Source organism: Maniola jurtina, chromosome 8 (assembly GCF_905333055.1).
Source record: "Maniola jurtina chromosome 8, ilManJurt1.1, whole genome shotgun sequence".
Lineage (NCBI taxonomy): Eukaryota > Metazoa > Arthropoda > Insecta > Lepidoptera > Nymphalidae > Maniola > Maniola jurtina.
Window position 1 is genome coordinate 12521406 of NC_060036.1, and position 20477 is coordinate 12541882.

The 20477-nt window shown below is 37.7% G+C and overlaps 3 protein-coding genes across 3 annotated transcripts; 2 read left to right on the forward strand and 1 right to left on the reverse strand.

The window, feature by feature from the left end:
* The first annotated feature begins 1584 nt into the window (after positions 1-1584).
* LOC123867732 lies at positions 1585-20187 on the forward strand. The gene is made up of 8 exons (XM_045909954.1): positions 1585-1712; positions 14362-14552; positions 15551-15699; positions 16398-16501; positions 17357-17455; positions 17621-17761; positions 17987-19057; positions 19735-20187. Exons 1-8 carry the CDS (start codon positions 1704-1706, stop codon positions 19933-19935), a joined length of 1965 nt encoding a protein of 654 aa, XP_045765910.1. The 5' UTR covers positions 1585-1703; the 3' UTR covers positions 19936-20187.
* On the forward strand, positions 4918-7758 carry LOC123867736 (protein ALP1-like). The gene is made up of 2 exons (XM_045909963.1): positions 4918-5354; positions 6520-7758. Exons 1-2 carry the CDS (start codon positions 5002-5004, stop codon positions 7394-7396), a joined length of 1230 nt encoding a protein of 409 aa, XP_045765919.1. The 5' UTR covers positions 4918-5001; the 3' UTR covers positions 7397-7758.
* Positions 5713-8203, reverse strand: LOC123867744. The gene is made up of 2 exons (XM_045909971.1): positions 7756-8203; positions 5713-6444 (listed from the first exon to the last, which is right to left on the reverse strand). The coding sequence occupies exons 1-2, from the start codon at positions 7925-7927 to the stop codon at positions 5768-5770; spliced, it is 849 nt and encodes a 282-aa protein (XP_045765927.1). The 5' UTR covers positions 7928-8203; the 3' UTR covers positions 5713-5767.
* Positions 20188-20477: the final 290 nt, after the last annotated feature.

Genomic DNA, 20477 nt, shown 5'->3' on the forward strand with positions numbered 1-20477 from the left:
TACTTATACTTATGCATGAGTTTTGATTTTAGGCACATGTTTTCCTTATACCTACCCTTAGACATTTCTACTCAAGAGTCCCCACTCCCAGGACTTCAGCTTCCGCCCGCTCCCCCCGGCCGTAGTTTTTCGTAATTTCCACAAAAACTAAAAATACCCCTACTAACCTACAAAATTTCCTTTGTAAATTAGCTAATTCCACTTCCATTATACCTGCATCGTCATTCACCACCAGGTGAGAAAAAAGGTAGATAATAGATATCGAGATCGATGATTCCGGAAGCAAAGCTCAATAAAACCTAACCGTACCCACCTGTATTACACAACCGGGCAATGGTCTGCGATTTAGCCAGCTTCCTGATAGTTGGGACCATTATACCATAGATTATACCCACTTTCAAGCACAGGGTGTAATCATAGCGAGCAATGATATCGTAAATAACTGTTGCTCGACATTGAATAATATCCTCGAATAGTTGACCCGCCCCGGCTAGGCCTGTACGAGCTTACCACAAAAATCCAAATACCTTCCTAAATCTGTGCAGCTTACCTATTCCATAGATAAATTTTTGGCAAACAGATCGACAAACCGACCGGAAAACTTACAAACAGAGACAAGAGAGCAAATTAATGTGGCTGTCAGCCAGTTATTAGGCCTATATTAGGCCTCTAACTCATCTGGAAGTTAGTTTAAAATTGATTGCAAATTAATTAATTGATTTAAAACAGACCGACAAGAGAGTTAATAAAAATGTATTAATTAAAATAACAAATGTTCATGTGTCCGTTAGTTACCTATCCGTTGACCGTTAGCGCATTGTTCATCCGATTGAACTGAAACTTTGTTCAGTTGTTGTTAACACTTGCGTAAAGATTCCTAGCGAAGGTGCATGAGGGTAGTAGGTAGGTACCCTGTCCCGCAAGTCGGATAGTAACACACGCCGGGCGCTTAAGTTATAGTATTCTATAAGATCAGCTAAGACAAAGTTTACGTGGTCGGTAAAATATGACCATTAGGGGGTTAAAAATCAAATCAATCAAATCAAAAAACTGGAAACGTCTTTTGGCTTGCTACATTGGTAAACTGATAAGCATTTGAAAGCATATCCTATGGAACATAACATTTTATTGACAAAAACCGATGCAAAAAAACACAAAACCATAGCTGTATCAAAGTTACCTGTAATGCAATAGTTTTTTAATGCTTACGGCAAAGAAAAAGTTCTGACAGTTTCAAACTTGATGTAACAACTAACAACGACCATAACCGTGCTACGAGAAAAATCAGTTAAAGTTGTTAACCGTGTGTTGTCAAGTTTAATGTTACCGAAGCCAACCAAGTTACCAAGTGGAGGGGTAGCATAAAATCAAATGATGACCTATTTCAGCCAACAGACCAGCTCGACTGCCCTTGAATAGTGACGTTTCCTGATAAAATACCTTTTTTTATTGCAAAATTAATTATAATTACTTTTACATGATAAAATAACTTTTATTAAGTATAAACTTTTTATTAAAAACTTTTTGCTGGTTTATACGGAAACTTTTTATTTCCACAGCAGTTCTTGTGCTTAAGTGTTCGAATTTTAAATTTTGACAATTAATGTGTATTTTTTTCTTTAAAAAAGTTATGAATCACGACAATGCGGTAATCGCACGTTACATTTGAATTTTTTTGGCGCCAACTGATTAACTTAATCAAAATGATTAAGGTAAGTTTTGTTTTTGTTACTTATTGTTAAATGTGTTTAAATAATTAATTTATGTGTTAATATTAACACCACAATTTGAAGCTCATTTGGAACTGGCAATGGTTTTCTTGGCAAAATTCGAAGCAGTACAAAAATGTTGTCAAGCTGAAAACAAGAAAACCATTGCCTGTCCAAATGAGCTTCAAATAAATAATTATTTAAACACATTATAACACGATCCCTATGAATGCGATGACAGCTTGAAGGACGTCGAAGAACACCTTATAAAATTGTATGGTTCCATTTACCAAGCCTAGCAAAGAACTGGTCATAATTTTTGATATCAGTATTTTTAATGGCCGAAACTTTTTGATAGGAACTGACCCTTATTTTTCACATGAAATGTTTTTGTTTGGGATAGAACTCTCGCCATAGATTCTGAATCGCACTACGGAATTTTTGTCTACAGAGCACTATTAGCTGTGCTATTAGGTTAGGTTATATTATATCTACAAATTACAAGATGTAACGGCCAGACCAGCTGAGTCCCTAGATATAACAATAGCAAGCCCGGAAGAAGGTTATGGTTGGGTGCACATCACCCGTTCGGTGTTAGTACAGTTCTTTTTACCCGACTACGGCAAAACCAAAAGGAAGGATTATGATTTTAACAGTCTATGTATGTATGTTTGTATCCAGATTCTGTGTGTTCCACCGTAGCGCCTAAACTTCTGGGCCGATTTTGTTGAATGAGGTGTCCATTGATTCATTGTAAAGGTCTGGGTGACATAGGCTAGGTACATTTTTTACAAAAAAAAAAATTGACCTGACGGATGTTACATAAAAAAAAAAGTGGGGCTCTCCAAAATTTTTTTTTCTCTATTAAGTATGTCAAATGGAAAAGGAGAAAATTCACGAGTTCATGAATATAAATGTACTACAACAAGCGTCAGAAAAACAATTTTGCCATAATATTTAAGCGTTTATTAAGACGATCGTAGTCGAGTTTTAGTTTTCAACTTCATAAGCCTCTACGACTACAATACACGCTTCGCGTGGTTACGGGTCAGGTCGCGTGTAAAGTGTGTTTCCGCCACCGTAACCGTTCCTCTTACAGCAAAACTGTGCTATTATGTGCTACTGTAATTATATGCATAAGTTACGTTATATCATAGATCAAGTGAAATTCACGTTAAGTACAGAAATAGGTAGTTTTATAACGCGCATTAAAAAGTTATAATATATAATGTACTTATGCACTTACCTACATTTACGTAATATAAATATATTATGTTACCATCAGTACCTACGTCCGCATTTGTCTACCACAGGTTTTGGTCATCTTCATCATTGTTATCACCTTATGCTACCAACCTCAAGTTCACACAAGCGGGTCATTCAAAGATTTAGCTATCGAATATTGAAATATGTCGCAATTTTTTATTTATTTAGGTACCTATTTATTTAAAAAAATATTAAGCATGTTAATCATGACTAGTATTCCCGTCCCCTCCAACTAAGCGTAAAGCTTGGGCTAGGACTTAGGAGTAGGTACGACAATAGAGCAAGTAGTGGAACGAGTTTGAACCGCCGACCTTTCGGAATTCCGTCCGTTCCTCTACTGTTGAGCCTTTGAGGTTCTAACACTTGTAACATCTTCGGTCTTCTTCGTCCACCACATGGCCAAGTGCGGATTGGCAGACTTCAGACACCTTTGAGAGCATTATGAAGAACTCTTAGATATGCAGGTTTCCTCACGATATTGTTTTCGTTCACCGTTAAAGCAACTGACATTAATAGCTTCGAAAATTTACCGGAGATCGAATCCCCGACCCTCCAAATAATCCTGTTAACCACTAAGCTATCACCGCTCCGCTGTAGGTAATTAAATGAGGTCGATTTCGAGTACATCACAAGGAAATGCATTTTCTTTTAATACGGATCGTGTGTGGAGAGAAATATCATACAAACCGGTCCAGCCAGGTTTCACATCGCATTTACACTTGTCCACGTATTTATATCGTTATCTGCTAATCGACTTCAACAGTAAGCTAATACTTTAATACTAGTACCTATCTAACCTAGGTACAGAGTACGCAGACCTACGTCCGCTTTAAAAGATACATCCGTTTTTAACCCCCGACCCAATAAGAGGAGTGTTATAAGTTTGACGTGTGTATCTGTGTATCTGTCTGTGGCATCGTAGCTCCTAAACTAATGAACCGATTTTAATTTAGTTTTGTTTGTTTGAAAAGGTGGCTTGATTGAGAGTGTTCTTAGCTATACTTAATCCAAGAAAATCGGTTCAGCCGTTTGAAAGTTATCAGCTCTTTTCTAGTTACTGTAACCTTCACTTGTCGTTTACACCTGTACTTACTTAGTTAAATTCTAGCTTCAAAATCCTCGGGGTGCTTATCAGGTCAGTCTCCATTTTCGTCGATACTAAAATCAAAATAAGATTGTGTATATTATTAAATTATTTATTATTTTTTTGTCTGTCTGTGATTAAGATCCAATAAGGTAATATCTGTTGTAATATTATGTCAATTAAGTAGGTATTATAAATTCGATCATGTCCAACTTTAACTTATTTGGAGAATTTTAAATTAACATTCTTAATATCTTGAAAATCTTGTTTTATAGGATTTCTCCAAATATAAAGTAGAACAGGCCTAGGTACTTTTTGAAAAACTTCGTTACAACCTTCTACATATAGGTTCTAATTACCATAAACTAATACTTTAAGCTGTAAAAAAAGTATTTTATGATTAAATTACTAGCTAGATGATATAGCTAATCTATAGAGCCTATTATAGTAATAAGTATCTATATAAGCACCTTTTACTGTCCCTCAGACCTTGACTGGAGTTACCTACATACACTCTTTGATTAGATATACTTATTCTAACTTCTAATCAAAGCATACACTACATAGAAGGTACCTCACATAATAAAAAAATTCTTGATTTCTTGCTTTTAAATATAACGTTAGTTGAGGATTGTCTTTGGAGGCTTTAATGCATATAATCATGTTTAAAAGACACGTACATAGCCAGCTTGTATAAAAATGGCACTTTATGGTCCATAATCACCACAGCCAGCGCTTAGTGTGCAGAAAATTCATCAAGTCAGTAATTTCTCTAGCGGATCGGCAATTAGACTGAAGAAATCCGTTAGCGTTCTGCCCACAGACTATTTAGTTCTGCCTTATTTGTTGCACGTAACGTACATAAGGCCTCCTACGCACTGGCGACCATAGACGCGGCCAGGCCGCCGCGGCTATGGTCGCCGGTGCGTAGGCAAGCGCGACATGTGGACGGCCGAAAAATTTGCAGTCGACTTCCAAGGATGTGTCAAGATGGACGTGCAGAAGATAATCACGCTAACTGTGCTTGTGTATTTACTACGAAAACGAAAACGGAAGATTTCACGTAAAAGACAGTTTTGGGTGCATCCATTACTTTGCGAGAGAAAGACTAAAGGATTATATTATACTTATTTTTTGGATTTAAAAATGTATGAGAAGAGATTCTTTAATTACATGAGAATGTCAACGAATACTTTTAACCTGTTACTGGATACAATAAAACCAAAAATTACTGGAACTGGTAACAACTATCGGAAATGCATTCCAGCAGAAGAAAAATTAGTAATAACAATAAGGTAAGCTTTTTCTTTTTTAAATACAGAATGTTTAAAAAATACGTGATATATTTTAAAGGATGTTTCGGAATGGAGTATTGTGTACAGGAAAAATAAAAATAATGTGATAGGGCCTTTTTTTTTACTTAAACTGCTAAACGGATTTTTTGTAAATTTGAATTATACAAGACTTGATTCTGAATCACCCTAAACCACCACTGTTGCGTTTTTCACAACAACCTGTATAATTCATTGACCAAGGTTTTGCCACTTTAAAAAATTTATGAACTATTGTTCAGTAGTATTCTACTTTACGACTTTGAAAAGGAGAGGAAAAGGGCTTGCTTATAACATGTTTTTAAATATTAAAAAACTGAAGTAGATAATCAAATTATTTGTATTTTCATAACTTAAAAAATGGCAATTGTGAACAATTAATCATTCAAATTGGGAAATAGGTCTATCATTTCTGAATTTTGAGAAATATCAGAATAATGAGTATGAGTATCGCTGTAATTTGAATCATCTGATATCCTGTTGGTAGTAGAATAACCTGAATAACTCGGTCGATGCGGGTCATATTCTTGGTCGTTAAGAGTATTGAAATTACTTGAATAGTTTATGCGCGCTGTTGTAGGTGTACAGTTCGGTTGGTATTTTTCTATAATTTCCATGATTTCCATTTTCGCTTTGGTCTTCATTGCAGCAGGGATTGTTTGAAATCTTTCGAGGAGGGATAAAAGAAACAATCTGTCACAATTTGAATCATTCTGTGTAGTCGCTATGGTCTTATGCAGAACTGAAATTAGAGGGTCTGTATCGGATTCTTCGTTTGGTATTTTTTTCTTCCTTTTTGTTCTAAGCGACTTTGATGCAGACTGTTGAGTCTCAAGATCAGAAGATCTTGCACTTTCATTTTCTTGACTTGCCTCTTCGAGACTATTTTCTGTTGCGTTTGTGTCCAGCACTGATTTCAAAAACAGTAATTGGTTGAAATAGGTGTATTGTGATTTACGTTTTGCAGCAGAACCACTTTTGACATCTTTAAGACGGCGCAGCTCTCTTGTGAAACAGTCTCTAAGGTTTTTCCATCTTTTTTGGAGAGTAATGCCTGTAAATCAATAAATAAATGTAGTACATATTACAAAACTAATATTATGTTTATTAATGTGAATTTTATTTTCAGGTATTTGGCTACTGGGTGTTCTTTATCTCATATAAGTCATGAATACCGTATAGGGCTTCCTACAGTATCGGAAATAGTATTTGATGTTTGTGAAGCAATATGGGAGATATTAAAACCAATTGTGATGCCACAATTGACCAGAGATAAGTGGATTCAAACGGCTGAAGGTTTTCAAAAATACGCCCAATTTCCTAATTGCATCGGAGCCATCGACGGCAAGCACATTAGAGTTATCAAACCACAACATTCGGGATCTCTTTATTACAATTACAAGAATTATTTTTCAATCGTGTTACTTGCAATATGTGATGTAAATTATAAATTTCTTTACGTAGATATTGGAGCATACGGCAAATGCAGTGATTCGTCAATTTACAAAGACTCTGTATTTTATCATAGGCTCTTAAATAATGATCTCGATATTCCGAGCAATAACCCCATCAAAGAAAATGGCCAATCAATGCCGTTCGTTTTAGTGGGTGATGAGGCGTTTTCACTATCGGAACATATGATGCGACCGTATGCTGGGAGAAACTTGAATAATGTAAAGACTAATTTTAATTATCGACTATCCCGTGCCCGCCGCTATATTGAATGTACATTTGGAATATTAGCCAATAAATGGCAGATTCTTCACCGACCCCTAAACGTCAAGAAAGAATTTGCAGTTGTGATTATAAAAGCTCTATGTGTGCTTCATAATTTTGTGCGAGAAAGAGACGGATATGATTTCAAGGACACGTTAACTGTACCAGAGGCTTTATTAGAAATACCTGCATGTTTACCTAATAGAGCAAATAGAACATCAACCGAATATCGAGATATATTCGCAAACTACTTCAGTACCGATGGTCGCTTGCCCTGGCACAATTTGTAAATATATGGGTGCTCGCCGCGAGCCGCCATTGCGCGCCGTAAACAAAATGGCGTCGAACGCACATGCGGTATGAGTAATCTTTTTAAAAAGTTATTCCAATCATTACGAAAACCTGGGAAATTTTAGCAAATAATTGTCAAAACTCATGTGCAAAGCGAAAAATAGTAGAAATAAAATAGTTATACTTTTGACAATTACCTATTTGCTAAAATTTCTTAGATTTTGAATGAACGGAACAACTTTAAAAAAAAATCACTCATGTCACATATACGTGTCGAATGCTACTACAGCACCTGCTGCGTTTATTGTAGTTCATCGCATTATTAATTTACTTAGGCATAATAAAATAAAATACTAACCAAGTTCTGCCTTTTCTTTATCTTCCATGGATTCACCGCCAAATATATCGACCACTTCAAGCCACAACTGCCGCTTAACATCTTTATTGGAGTAATCATTTGATGCTAAATCCCATAAACCTCTTCTATTTTCAACTTCAATTATGAACCTTTCCGTGTCGAAATTGGCCATTGTAAAATAATCACTCTGTAGCTAGCTACACGTCTGGTCGCCGCGGCCGATGCGGTAGCACTGATGAATTTTAATACAGAAGTGATGTTCTCGACGGCCACGATTGGTCGCTGGTCGCGTGGCATCAAATTGGACGCCGCGGCCAACGGTGGCCGCTGGTCGCTGGCCGCTAAGTGCGTAGGGGCTATAGCGATTGCCATATAAAGTCCAGAATTCACTGGCCGCCGCGGCCAGGTCGCGGCGACCATGGTCGCCAGTGCGTAGGAGGCCTAATACGCACAGACTAACTTAAGCTTGGCGTACATTGACTTTTATCGCCTAAGGGCGTTTATGGGGCTTGTGCACTCATTCGTATTCTATTCGTATTTGGTTTCGTAAAAATACGAATCAAGTATAGTATACTTTATAGTATAGTAAAGTGGCCGCCATACAAAACATACGTACGTACGCGTGTGCACTCATTCGTATTTGACGGATTTTTGACGTAAAAATACGGATCAATCAATCAATCAATCATTTATCGTATTTTTGTGACTACGCAGGTCTATCCTTTCACAAAGTTGGCATAAGTAGACATACCCACTTATTTTATTTTAAAAGTTCTAATTTTTATTTGTCCAGGAACTAAAAATTAGTCGCCCAGAAGTTGAAAGTACAATAGGCGGCAAGCCTTACTTGAGATGAATAGTTATGAAGTAGGTAAAGAAAATAAATAATGTATGAAAATGAAAATTTATTGATAGTTAATAGAGCTAGGAGAAGAAAAATAATATAAGTAGTAGGTAGTCTTCAGACACAGTTACATATTTTACATAGTTCTAACTGTAAGGAAAATATCTCTTTTAATCAAATGCAAGATTGCTTAATCTGCCTCTGTGCCTGTAGGTATGCGAACCCTGAAAATCTGTTATAACGTTTCAGGTTAGTCTAACTCTAAAGCATTCTACTAACGATACTACGGCGGGGCCGATTTAGGGAGTAGCTTTATTGGAGCAATGTAAGATGGTCCCTACGCATGGGTAGGCTCAGTGCGTGCGCGGCCCATCTAGGAGGCGATCTAGGATCCCACCTAGAATGGAATGGAATAGAATAGATTTTTATTCAAATAAACTATTAAAAGTGCTTTTGATCACTGGTTCGGAATGCCGTTCCTAAGCTACCGAGAAGAACCAGCAAGAAACTCAGCGGTTGCTCTTTTCAACTGTTCAATCAACAATAATATGCAATATACAATGACCCTACACACTACATGTTTAGTAGGCAATTAGGATCCCCCATTTTTTACCCTAAATCGGCATGATGGTGCCGAAAAATAAGATCGGCGAGTTGGCCAAATTACTCTCGATATCACTGATCTGATCACAACGTCTTAAATTCTGTCCAAGGTCATTACCACTTCATTTCACTTTCGCATAGCTAACTGTTCGGATAATAATCACTTGTATCATGCGAGAGTAGTGACAAGAGTGAAACGAGTCACGGTGGTTGGATTGAGACATTTTGTAGTAATATTTTCAGCTGCTTGCTCATAAAACACCGGACCGGCCAAGTGCGAGTCGGACTCGCACACGAAGGGTTCCGTACTATCGTACAGGAAATACCGAACACCTTTATGGAGAACTGGGCAAGTTAATAACGGTCTCCGCCATTTATATGCGATTTAGTGAATTAAATTTTTCGTGAACACATTTCAATTTTTTTTTAATTATGTAACCACAAATTCACAGGTTTCGGATTTATTCCTTTACTTGTGCTATAATACCTGCTAAATTTTATGATTCTAAGTCAACGGGAAGTAAGTACTCTATAGGTTTTCTTGACAGACACGACAGACGGACAGCCGGACAGACGAACAGACAGACAGGCAGACAACAATGTGATCGTATAAGGATTCCGTTTTTCCTTTTGAAGTACGGAACCCTAAAAATCTCATCTTTGCTGTTGAATAAAATTAGAGATTGAAGTTTGGCTTCATTTCGTCGGAATCCCTTATTATAATAAGGGGTACGTAGGATTGTCAGATAGTACCCCGTGTTTTACGGGTTACCCCGTATTTCATCATACGATAATACAGAAATCCGTAATTGCGAAAGTAAAATACGGGGTAAATAAAGCTCCCGTATTTTTTGCAGCCGGAACTGGCTGGCGAAACCAAACCCTGACGTTTGGTCCAGTAGAAAGAATATTTTTCTTTTTGCGGTAATGCGTGGACCAATACCCGCGTAGCCAAAACCGACTCAATACTGTGAAGAGGGAATTACAAGTCAATTTTTAACCCCCGACCCAAAAAGAGGGGTATTATAAGTTTGACGTGTGTATTTGTGTATCTATCTGTCTGTGGCATCGTAGCTCCTAAACGAATGATCCGATTTTAATTTAGTTTTTTTGTTTGAAAGGTGGCTTGATTGAGAGTGTTCTTAGCTATAATCCAAGAAAATCTGTTCAGCCGTTTGAAAGTTATCAGCTCTTTTCTAGTTACTGTAACCTTCACTTGTCGGGGGTGTTATAAATTTTCAATTTACACTTGTCTTTCATAAGTGCGGTTTGCGAGATAGACAGGCTGATGAGATGATGCCATTTGAAATTGAATTTTTAAATTTTTAATTTACACTTGTAATTTAACATGCAAAGATTTTTAATTAAGTATTAATTGTGTCATAAAATGAAGAGCTTCTAATAGCTGTTTCTTCAAACAATAGGTACTTACTCATTAAAAAAAAACCGGCCAAGTGCGAGTCAGACTCGCGTCGCGTATTGACTAGGTACGATGTAGGTAGTGCTACTAGTTACTAAGTATGATGGTAACAAAGTACGTTTATGTCAATGTTCTATTACCTAACCTCATAAATATTAATATTAGACGCGTATACATCACGTAACAAAAGTATTTTACACTGAAAAACTGGGCAAAATGCTGAAAAGCATGTCTCATGATCATGCAATGTAGGTACCTACCTACTTAGATAATGTGGCGTGTGCCGACGTCATATTTTAATCTCGGGTTTCAAGTAATTCACCTTTTTGTATTGGAAAATGATTTATGTTCCTATCTAACGTCTTATTACTTTCACTGGTGACTTCCTAGTTTTATTATTATGTTTAAATTATTATACAATATGTTTTTATAATCACACTAATATTATAAAGCCGAAAGTTTGTATGTGTGTGTGTATGTGTGTGTGTGTGTATGTTTGTTACTCCTTCACGCAAAAACTACTGGACGGATTTGGCTGAAATTTGGAATGGAGATAGATAATATCCAGGATTAACACATAGGCTACTTTTTATCCCGGAAAATCAAAGAGTTCCCACGGGATTTCAAAAAACTTAAATCCACGCGGACGAAGTCGCGGGCATCATCTAGTAAACAATAAAATTAAGTAGCCTACCTAGTTAGGTATTCAAATTCAAAATATTATTATTCAATTAGACTTTTACAAGTACTTTTGAATCCTCAAGAGCATCTACCACTGGTTCGGAATGCCTTTCTTACCGAGAAGAACCAGTAAGAAACTCGGTGGTTGCTCTTTTCATACTGATTTTCGTTCACGTTTTTAAAAACCACCCTTTGTTTTTCCTTGATAAAAGTATTTTATAGATCCTATTTTCCTTGCACAGCTTGTCTTACGTGTCGTAGACTGCGCGACTCATGGGCTTCTTGGCGCCGCGCTATGATCGATCAGTCAATCAGCTTGCTTGCGTCCACAGCTGGACACATAAATTCAAATTTATTTTTTTTCAAATTTTTTTTTTATTCTATTAAACTTTGGCTTTGGCTTTGACTTCAACATAGGCTTTCCCAAGAGCGCGCCACCACACACGATCCTCCGGCTTCCTCATCCAATCACTTCCTGCTATTTTCTTAAGGTCGTCAGTCTAGTGGGTTGCAGGTCGTCCCACACTGTGCTTGCTGATACGCGGTCTCCACTCCAGAACACGTCTGCCCCAGCGACCATCAGTTCTGCAGCAGACGTGGCCCGTCCACTGCCATTTCAGCTGGCTAATTCGTTGAACTATGTCGGTAACTCTGGCTCTCCTACGGATTTCCTCGTTACGGAGTCCCTCAGAGAGATTCCTCACATAGCCCGCTCTATAGCACGCTGAGCGTCTTTGAACTTGTAGACAACGCCAACTATCAGTGTCCACGTTTCAGTGCCATACGTCATCACAGTAGTGAGTAGATAGGTATAGCTAATTACGGGTCTCCTTTCAGAATGAGAAGGGTTTAGTTTAATTAAGCCATAGTCCACCACGCTAGCCAAGGTCGGATTGGCCAACTTAACACATCTTTTGGAACATCAGAGCTTTCAGGATGCAGGTTGCCTCACAATCTAACCTTGGAAAGTTAGAATTTAATACTGAATTTAAATGCACATTGATCTCTAGTACCGATGATTCAACCAGCCTTTTGCGTCGATTCCGGGAATGCGTTCTCACTTCGAGTAGAGACATCAGAACCGGCTTGGCATCGCGTAAAAAGGTGTCCCTGCTGACCGCCTTACTTTTATAGAACATTGTTCGTTTCTACGACAGAATTTATCTATAGGTAACCCAGTGTACCAGTAAATTAATTACCACTAGCTGATGCCCGCGACTTCATCCGCGTGGATTTAGGTTTTCCGAAATCCCGTGGGAACTCTGATTTTTCGGGATAAAATGTAGCCTATGTGCTAATCCAGGATAATACTTATTCTACCTTCATTCCAAATTTCAGCCAAAACCGTCTAGTAGTTTTTGCGTGAACAAACATACACACACACATACAAACTTTCGCCTTTATAATATTAGTGTGATTTAGTTACCTTATTAGTGGTATATAGACTATATGCCAAAACCATTCTTTAATCATAGAGAAGAGCCGTGCTCTGTAGTGAGCCGGCGATGGGTTAATCAGGATGATGATGACGATTCTAAAGTATGTACCTACTTATTTATTAATTCAATGCGTAGACCGCATTCCGTAAAAGAAAAGAAATTAAATCTTAATCATTGAATGCGTTGATAAACAACTGTATCCATTGTAAATTCTTTTGTTCATTTTTAAATCAATAAATAGGTAATTATACCTACTTATTAAACAAAAAATATTATGTAGGTATAGTTTTATATTAATTTAACAATAGATTAAATACTTTATCAAACAAAAAATATTGTGTAGGTATATTAAGTAGTAATTCGTAATATGTTCTTTGGAAACGCAATTTTACTACCGCATTTCGCTACCACTCTATTTCCTATCGAATAATTATGTATTATAAAATAAAATATTATTTTTTACGCCAATTCTACAGGTCGTAATAAAAATGCTAGCAAAAATTATGACAGGTGATATAGTAGGTATAATTGATGATTACTAATAAGATATATATCTACCTATAACTACCACAAAAAAAACGTGAAAAATCAAAATTTGTATTTTTTTAAGTTCGTAACCTAATGTATTGCAAATAAAGCGTCTGACTGACGCTAGAGGTCAACGAATGTGACGTACATAGGTACTATGGGGCCAATCCACATCGTAGGCGGGGCATGGACCCCGAGATTTGCACGATAGGTATACATTGCGGGTTTGAAAAATACCTACTAAATCACCATAACTACAATTATTTATAAGGAAAATGTTTATTGATATAGATTGTGTTTGGATATTTTGTAATTTTTGTCTGTTTGTGCCCGCATCACGCGAAAACTACAGAACGGATTTTAATGTGGTAGGTACAGTGTTAGCTGATAATCCGGGTTAACATATATCTAAGGGTAGTTTTTATCCCGAAAAAAAACTAAGGATTCTTCGGGATACGGGTTTATTGGGATTCTTCGGGATACCCGTTTATTGGGATTCTTCGGGATACGGGTTTATTGATTTATCATTCAATCACGTCGTGAAGGAGTAACAGATCGATGTGATTTTTGCATAAGTTAGGTATAGTTAAAGACCTGGAGAGTGACATAGGCTACTTTTTATCCCGGAAAATCAAAGAGTTCTCACGGGATTTTTAAAAGCCTAAATCCACGCGGACGAAGTTGCGGGCATCAGCTAGTATACAAATAAACCTAATACGAATAATCCATACTTAATATTATAAATGCGAAAGTGTGTCTGTCTGTCTGCTACCTTTTCACGGCTCAACAGTTTAACCGATTCTGACGAAATTTGGTACAGGGTTAGCTTATATCCCGGGGACGGACATAGGCTATTTTTATCCCGGAAAATCAAAGGATTCCCACGGGATTCCCAAAAAGTAAAAACCCATCCGCTTAACCGATTTGTATGAAATTTGGTACCGAGGAAGCGCGTTTCTTTGATTGACATGGACAACTTTTTATCCCGGAAAATCAAACAGTTCCCACGGGATCTTTAAAAAGCTAATTCCACGCGGAATATCATATTCCAATTTCCAAAGTACGGAACACGGTTTTTTTTGTTCCCACAGATACTGCTAGTCATGACAATATGGACGTTCTCCGAAGCGTCGTACCCCAGCCGGATGGCGCTGAAGTTGCGGAGTCCGGTCGCGTTCCGGCCCGGCGTGGTGCTGCAGCGGCCGTACCCTCAACGCATCGTGCCCACCGCGTCCAGGCGGGCGCCGCCGTACATTTTATACAGGAATTTTCCCCATCACAGGTTTGTTTTACGTACCACTTTTTACCCGACTGCGACAAAGCCAAAATGTAGGGTTATGATTTTAGCAGCTTATGCATGTATGTTTGTATCCAGATTCTGTGTGTTCCACCGTAGCGCCTAAAATTCGTTGTTATGGTACGGGTGACATACCTACCTAAGCTATATTTTTTACAAAAAAAAGTCGGTTTACTGACGATAGTTGAACGTGACAACAAAGGCCGATTGTGCCTCTTTGTCGCTCGTTCCGTGCTCTCGCTTGCACTTCAAGCCTTACATGGAACGCCTCAGAGCGAGGTAACGCCGCATGAGTCATGTTTTTTCGTGCGTGCAGCCGGCTCTATCGAATTATAAGACGTTGTCACGTCAAAAAAAAAAATTATCGACGGATGGTAGGTAACTATACCTAGGTATCAAAAAAAGTGGGAGTATCTAAACATTTGGTTTTGCTATTGTATCGAGTGGGGTGTCAAAATGAAAGAGGAAAAAAATTCTGAGTTCATAAACACAAAAATGATAGATGCTATGTCAAAAAGCACCGAGCGACAGAAACACTAATTTACGCTATCTGTCGGCAGTTCGCAGGTTTAGTGCTTTTAACTTTTCTTCGATCAAGTCAACCACTTCTATGATACTCGGGACTCAAACTACACGCTAAATGACCAATCTGAAGCACTATTATATTATTTGAAACCAAAAAATCGGTGATAGCCTATAGTATTTACGAGGTACGACCCCGGGCACACACTTCAACTTTTCGGGGTTATGTGCGTATCACGTAGTTAGGTACCTAACACTCGCAAACATCGTGAGGAAACCTGTATGCCTGAGTTTTCCATGTTCTAAGAAGTGTGTGAAGTCTGCCAATCCGCCATGCGTGGTGGCCTAAACCATTCTCATTCTGAAACAAAACCCGTGTTCAGCAGTGTGCCATTGATGGTGAGGACCGAGGTACCTATCTACACACTTGTCCATCATAAAAGACTAACCATCGTTTCCAGATATGCCATGAAGCACATCAACCCAGTTCCAACGCGCAATCACATCTTCAGCCCATGGAAGACCACCAGGCTGCCGATTCCAGTGGCGACTCCAGACTACGACTTCGTTCGAGCCGCGTCCTCTCCGGTTATACAGGCAGATGGTACAGGTTGACTAGCTGAGATGCACTTGAGCACTCTTATAGCACCCCTTTCTTTATTTTCTGTATCTAAGCTAAACACCAGTTCTAGGTATAGAAGGATCACTCTGCAAATACGTTAAAACAAATAGCGACACTTTTATAACTCAAAAAAGAGCAATTCAGCTCGCACTGCACCGCGGCTTGGAATAGGAAAAGCATCTCAGACTTCGTCTTCTCGGTCTTGTGGTCTATGAGAAAATCTACAATTCTGAGCATTTTGGTTACAGAATCTGAATTATAAATGCGATTCCGGATGTTTGACACCAGCCTTACAGCTATTGCGAAATGTACCTACCCCAAGGACTGCAGTCCCTCGTCTGTAGGTACCTACCTATAGCGGCTAGACAGCGAAGGACTAAACTATTGTCAAATACATAGGTACCATTGTCCTTTATTTTTCCAAGTCAAATTACCTATAAAAATTCTTTCTTCGTGCACATTTGCACTGTTATCAAATGTTGTTGTCCACAGCAATCTTTACATCACTCGTGTTACAAATATGTTTTATGAATTTGAGTAATTATTACGCAACCGCCATTTTGTAAAAAAAAAGAAAATGGCGGACTACTAGGCAGGCAAAAATCTTCAAATCCCTTTTACAATAACCGAGTGATGTGTGCATGCTGTGGGCAAAGACAATTCGGTTCAGGTGTTTGTGACCGCAGGTGCCATCCACACCATCCCAGCGCCCAACCTCAGCCTGTCCGAGAGGCCGATCGTCGTCATGGATTCTTCTGAAACAAGCAGCGAGAGCGAGTCTTCCGAGGCTGTAAGTTTTTACCCGACTGTGGCAAAGCCAAAAGAAAGGGTTATAATTTTAGCAGTATATGTATGTATGTATCCAGATTGTGTGTTCCACCATAGCGCCTCAACTACTGCGCCGATTTTGATGAATGAGGTGTCAATTGATTCGTTTTAAAGGTCCGGGTGACATAGGCTATATTTTATGAGTAAAAAATTGAGCTAACGGATGTTAGATAAAAAATAACCCCACTTAAAATTAACACTTAAAATTTTTTTTTTGCTATTCTAGTGGGATGTCAAAATAAAAGAGGAGAAAATTCTGAGTTCATGAGTATAAATGTCCAACAACATTAAAATATACCAAGTGACAGAAAAACAATTTTACTCTAATATTTCAGCGTTAGTTTCCAACTTTTTTTATTAGTTTGCATTAAAACTTTCTTTTGTTTATAAAAACTTATTTACTAGCATAAATGCAAATTATGGAACCAGCTCCCTTCGGCGGGGTTCCTATTAGATTTCAATATTCTTATGAAGGGGTGGATCAAAAAACCCTGAAAAGCCAGCAACACATTGGCGGTTTCTCTGGAGCTGCAAATGTTCATGGGCGGTGCACCGCATTACCGTGGTGGTAGTTAAATAATCACTAAGCACTCTACCTGTTCGTTTGCTCGATGTTTATATGTGTACAAAGTTAGATTTATATCATCCATTATATCGATAAGCTAATATACATAACATAATATATACTCGTAACATAGTAACCAACTGTAGATTTTGACATGTAAAATTAATTCAATCGTAAAGTCTCAAATTATTATTATCGACTGGATCATTATCGAATATTCAATTATCAAATTAAAAGATAACAATGTTTCAGCCAAGACCAACGTATGAAGTATCGGAGAAATATGCAGATCAACCGATCTATCAACCAAATCCAAAGATAGAACCACCCATCGGATTTTCAAAAGCATCCGTAAGTAGGACCATAACTTTCACGCTAGATATAGTATATACGAGTACCAACAGTTGGTTTCAACTTTCAGCCAAAAAGATCTCTGACCAATTGGTATACCCGATATCCGCCAAAGCGGAGATAATTATTTAAATACCAATCAGATTAATACATAACCTTTTGCAGACAATGTCAGCAGCAGAACTGCAGAGTATAATGAGGAACAACGCAGCCTTACATATAGCCTCCGAGTATGGTCTGCCCATACATCTAGGAGCTCAACCCGTGTCAGAGACGTCAGTCATACCACATCAATTCTCAATGCAGGTGCGTGCAATTATATATACTTACTTAACTTTTGTAAAGAGTTAAGGTCTTAAAACTCAAATAAAAGAACTGATGTAATTTATAAACCTCTTCAAATACCTATATCATTATAAAAAGGAATAAATAAGAAAATACTCATAATTTTCAACTAAAAGACACGACTTTTTGAGATTATGATGATGACGATGAAGAGATTGATATAATAACGACTACTTTATATTCTAGGGTTTCCATGGAACTCCTCAGGACTTCAAAGCGGCGGAAGGGTTAATAATGCCACCCAACGGAATATACCAACAGTTCCCAACTATCTTCCAGCAATTCCCACCAGTTAACTTCCTCCCATTCGCACAAGACTTCTCATCACAAATCCAAGTACAAACACAAGCCCCAGATACTGAACCTCCTTTGTACTTGCTACAGAATGAGCAGATTACTAAACAAGCACCATCATCATTCGTTTCCAGTGATGAAAAGAATCTAGTACAAAGGGAAACACAAGAAAGCTCTGTAATAGCTTTAGTACCTCAAGGTTTTAGTGTTAAAAACGTTTCGGAAAATATCATCGATGTAGACGCTACTACAGCATCCATACCACAAAATTCAACTTCAGATTTGGTCACCACTGAAACACAGGCAACTACTACAGCTAAGCAAGTAGAAGTGAGTACAGAAAACCAAGATGCAGCACCTGTGTATTACGCTCAAATCGGTCAAAGCGTTGGTAATGTTATAGCAAATGGTTTTTACACAGCATTAAATGATGTCAGAGCCACTATGGCAAGTGAATTCGATAAAATAGAAAGTAATATTGATACACCAAGAGATACCAAGGTTAATATAACTACAGACATTCCACCAACCACCACTCAAAGGGAAACAAAAGCTTTATACAAACAAAATCAAAGCGACGGTAAAAGGGACAAAGTTGATAAACTAAAAAATCTAAGAGCATCCCCGTTTGTAAAGGCAGCTGAATCAGTTAACGTAGCCTATACTTTACTAAGAGCAAATGAAAAACAATCCAAAGTAAATCAAGACGGAGAAGTATTTGCAGGACAACTTGTTGAAGCTAAAATAAGCGAAGATCAAGATTTCAATAAAGAAAAGGCAAATTTGGCCAATCGCTCACCAGTTCGTATGTTTTCCGTAACAGAGAAGAGGGTTTCGGAATCAAGTCCACAGAGGTCGGTGGTCAAGGCTAAGATACCTCCGAAAAGTAAACTGACGTTTGATGATAAAACTGGCGAACCGGTTCTGAGAGTTTACGCTAGTTATGTTGATAATCCCGTACAGGTAAAATCTTAGAAACTTAATAATGTTAATAATGTAGCTAGATAAAAAATAAATACCTACATCCTTAATGCATATAACACAAGGTAGCAAAACAACTATACGTATTGTTATAAGACAAATATATGAATGATGCCAAATTATTTTAAAATTACCATTGTTACTACAAAGTGGTGATTTTTATTAGGTTTTTAAAGATCCCGTGGGAACTGTTTTATTTTCGGGATAAAAAGTTGTCTATGTCAATTACAGAGACGCAAGCTACCTCGGCACCTTTCAAACAAATCGGTTAAGCGGATGGGTTTTTGGGAATACCGTGGGAACTCTTTGATTTTCCGGGATAAAAAGTAGCCTATGTCCGTCCCCGGGATATAAGCTAACTCTGTACCTGTCGTCAGAATCGGTTAAACTGTTGGGCCGTGAAAAGGTAGCAGACAGACAGACAGACAGACACACTTTCGCATTTATAATATTAGTATGGATTAGACAATGTTCAAGATATTGCTGTCACTCACGCTTTACAATATGAAAGGTGACAATAATGGATTTTAACACTATCGTCAAACACCGGTAGTAACACCAAAAATGTAGAAAATAACATAATATACCAATATTAATTAAAAATTTAATAAACAACAAAATATCTATACAGTAACTGAAATAAATGAATTTCTTCACAGAAAGAACAAGTAACGACAAAGCTAGGGAACATGAAACGCAAGGACATAACAAGGAAGCAAGACACCGTCGACTGGAAAACTGACGCCGTTAAGAACCTGGACCAACAAGAAACGGGGGATGTCAACCACATGGCTCAATTCGGATTGAAGATCAAGTCTAGAAGTGATGACTATATGCCAATATTTGATGATTATGAGTAGGACAAAATCAGGAAGCTTACCATGAGCTTAGTAATCAGAATTCAAGCCATAAGAGTGCACATTGACAAAAAACTCTCTGGCCAATGCACTCGACGAATGCGTACAGCTAGGTGATTCGGTAACCCAGTGTCTAACGCTGAATGATAGCCACCGAGGTTGGTTTGTGCTACATTGCTGCTTCACTGGGTGTTATTAAATAATTGTTTCGTAGAAAACCTTCAATGGATTAAAAAATGAGCTTGGTGACTATCATTAATTTTTAGACACTGAGTTAGCGAATCACACCACAGGGCTATCTAAGGCTACACACACAACAAAAATCATGGTAATCTCCTAATTGTCCAAAAAATGTTGTTTCAATTTACTTTTCCTCATGAAGTTGTGAATTTCTTGTGTTCATGTTTTTCTCTCTGACTTAGTTTTTTAAGACAGCTATTAATTAATGTTTTATCTAGTTAACATTTTAGATTAAGATTATGTGTAAATATATTTAAAAACTTACTAAATTATTGTTAATTAATTAATAAGTCTCTTAATTATTA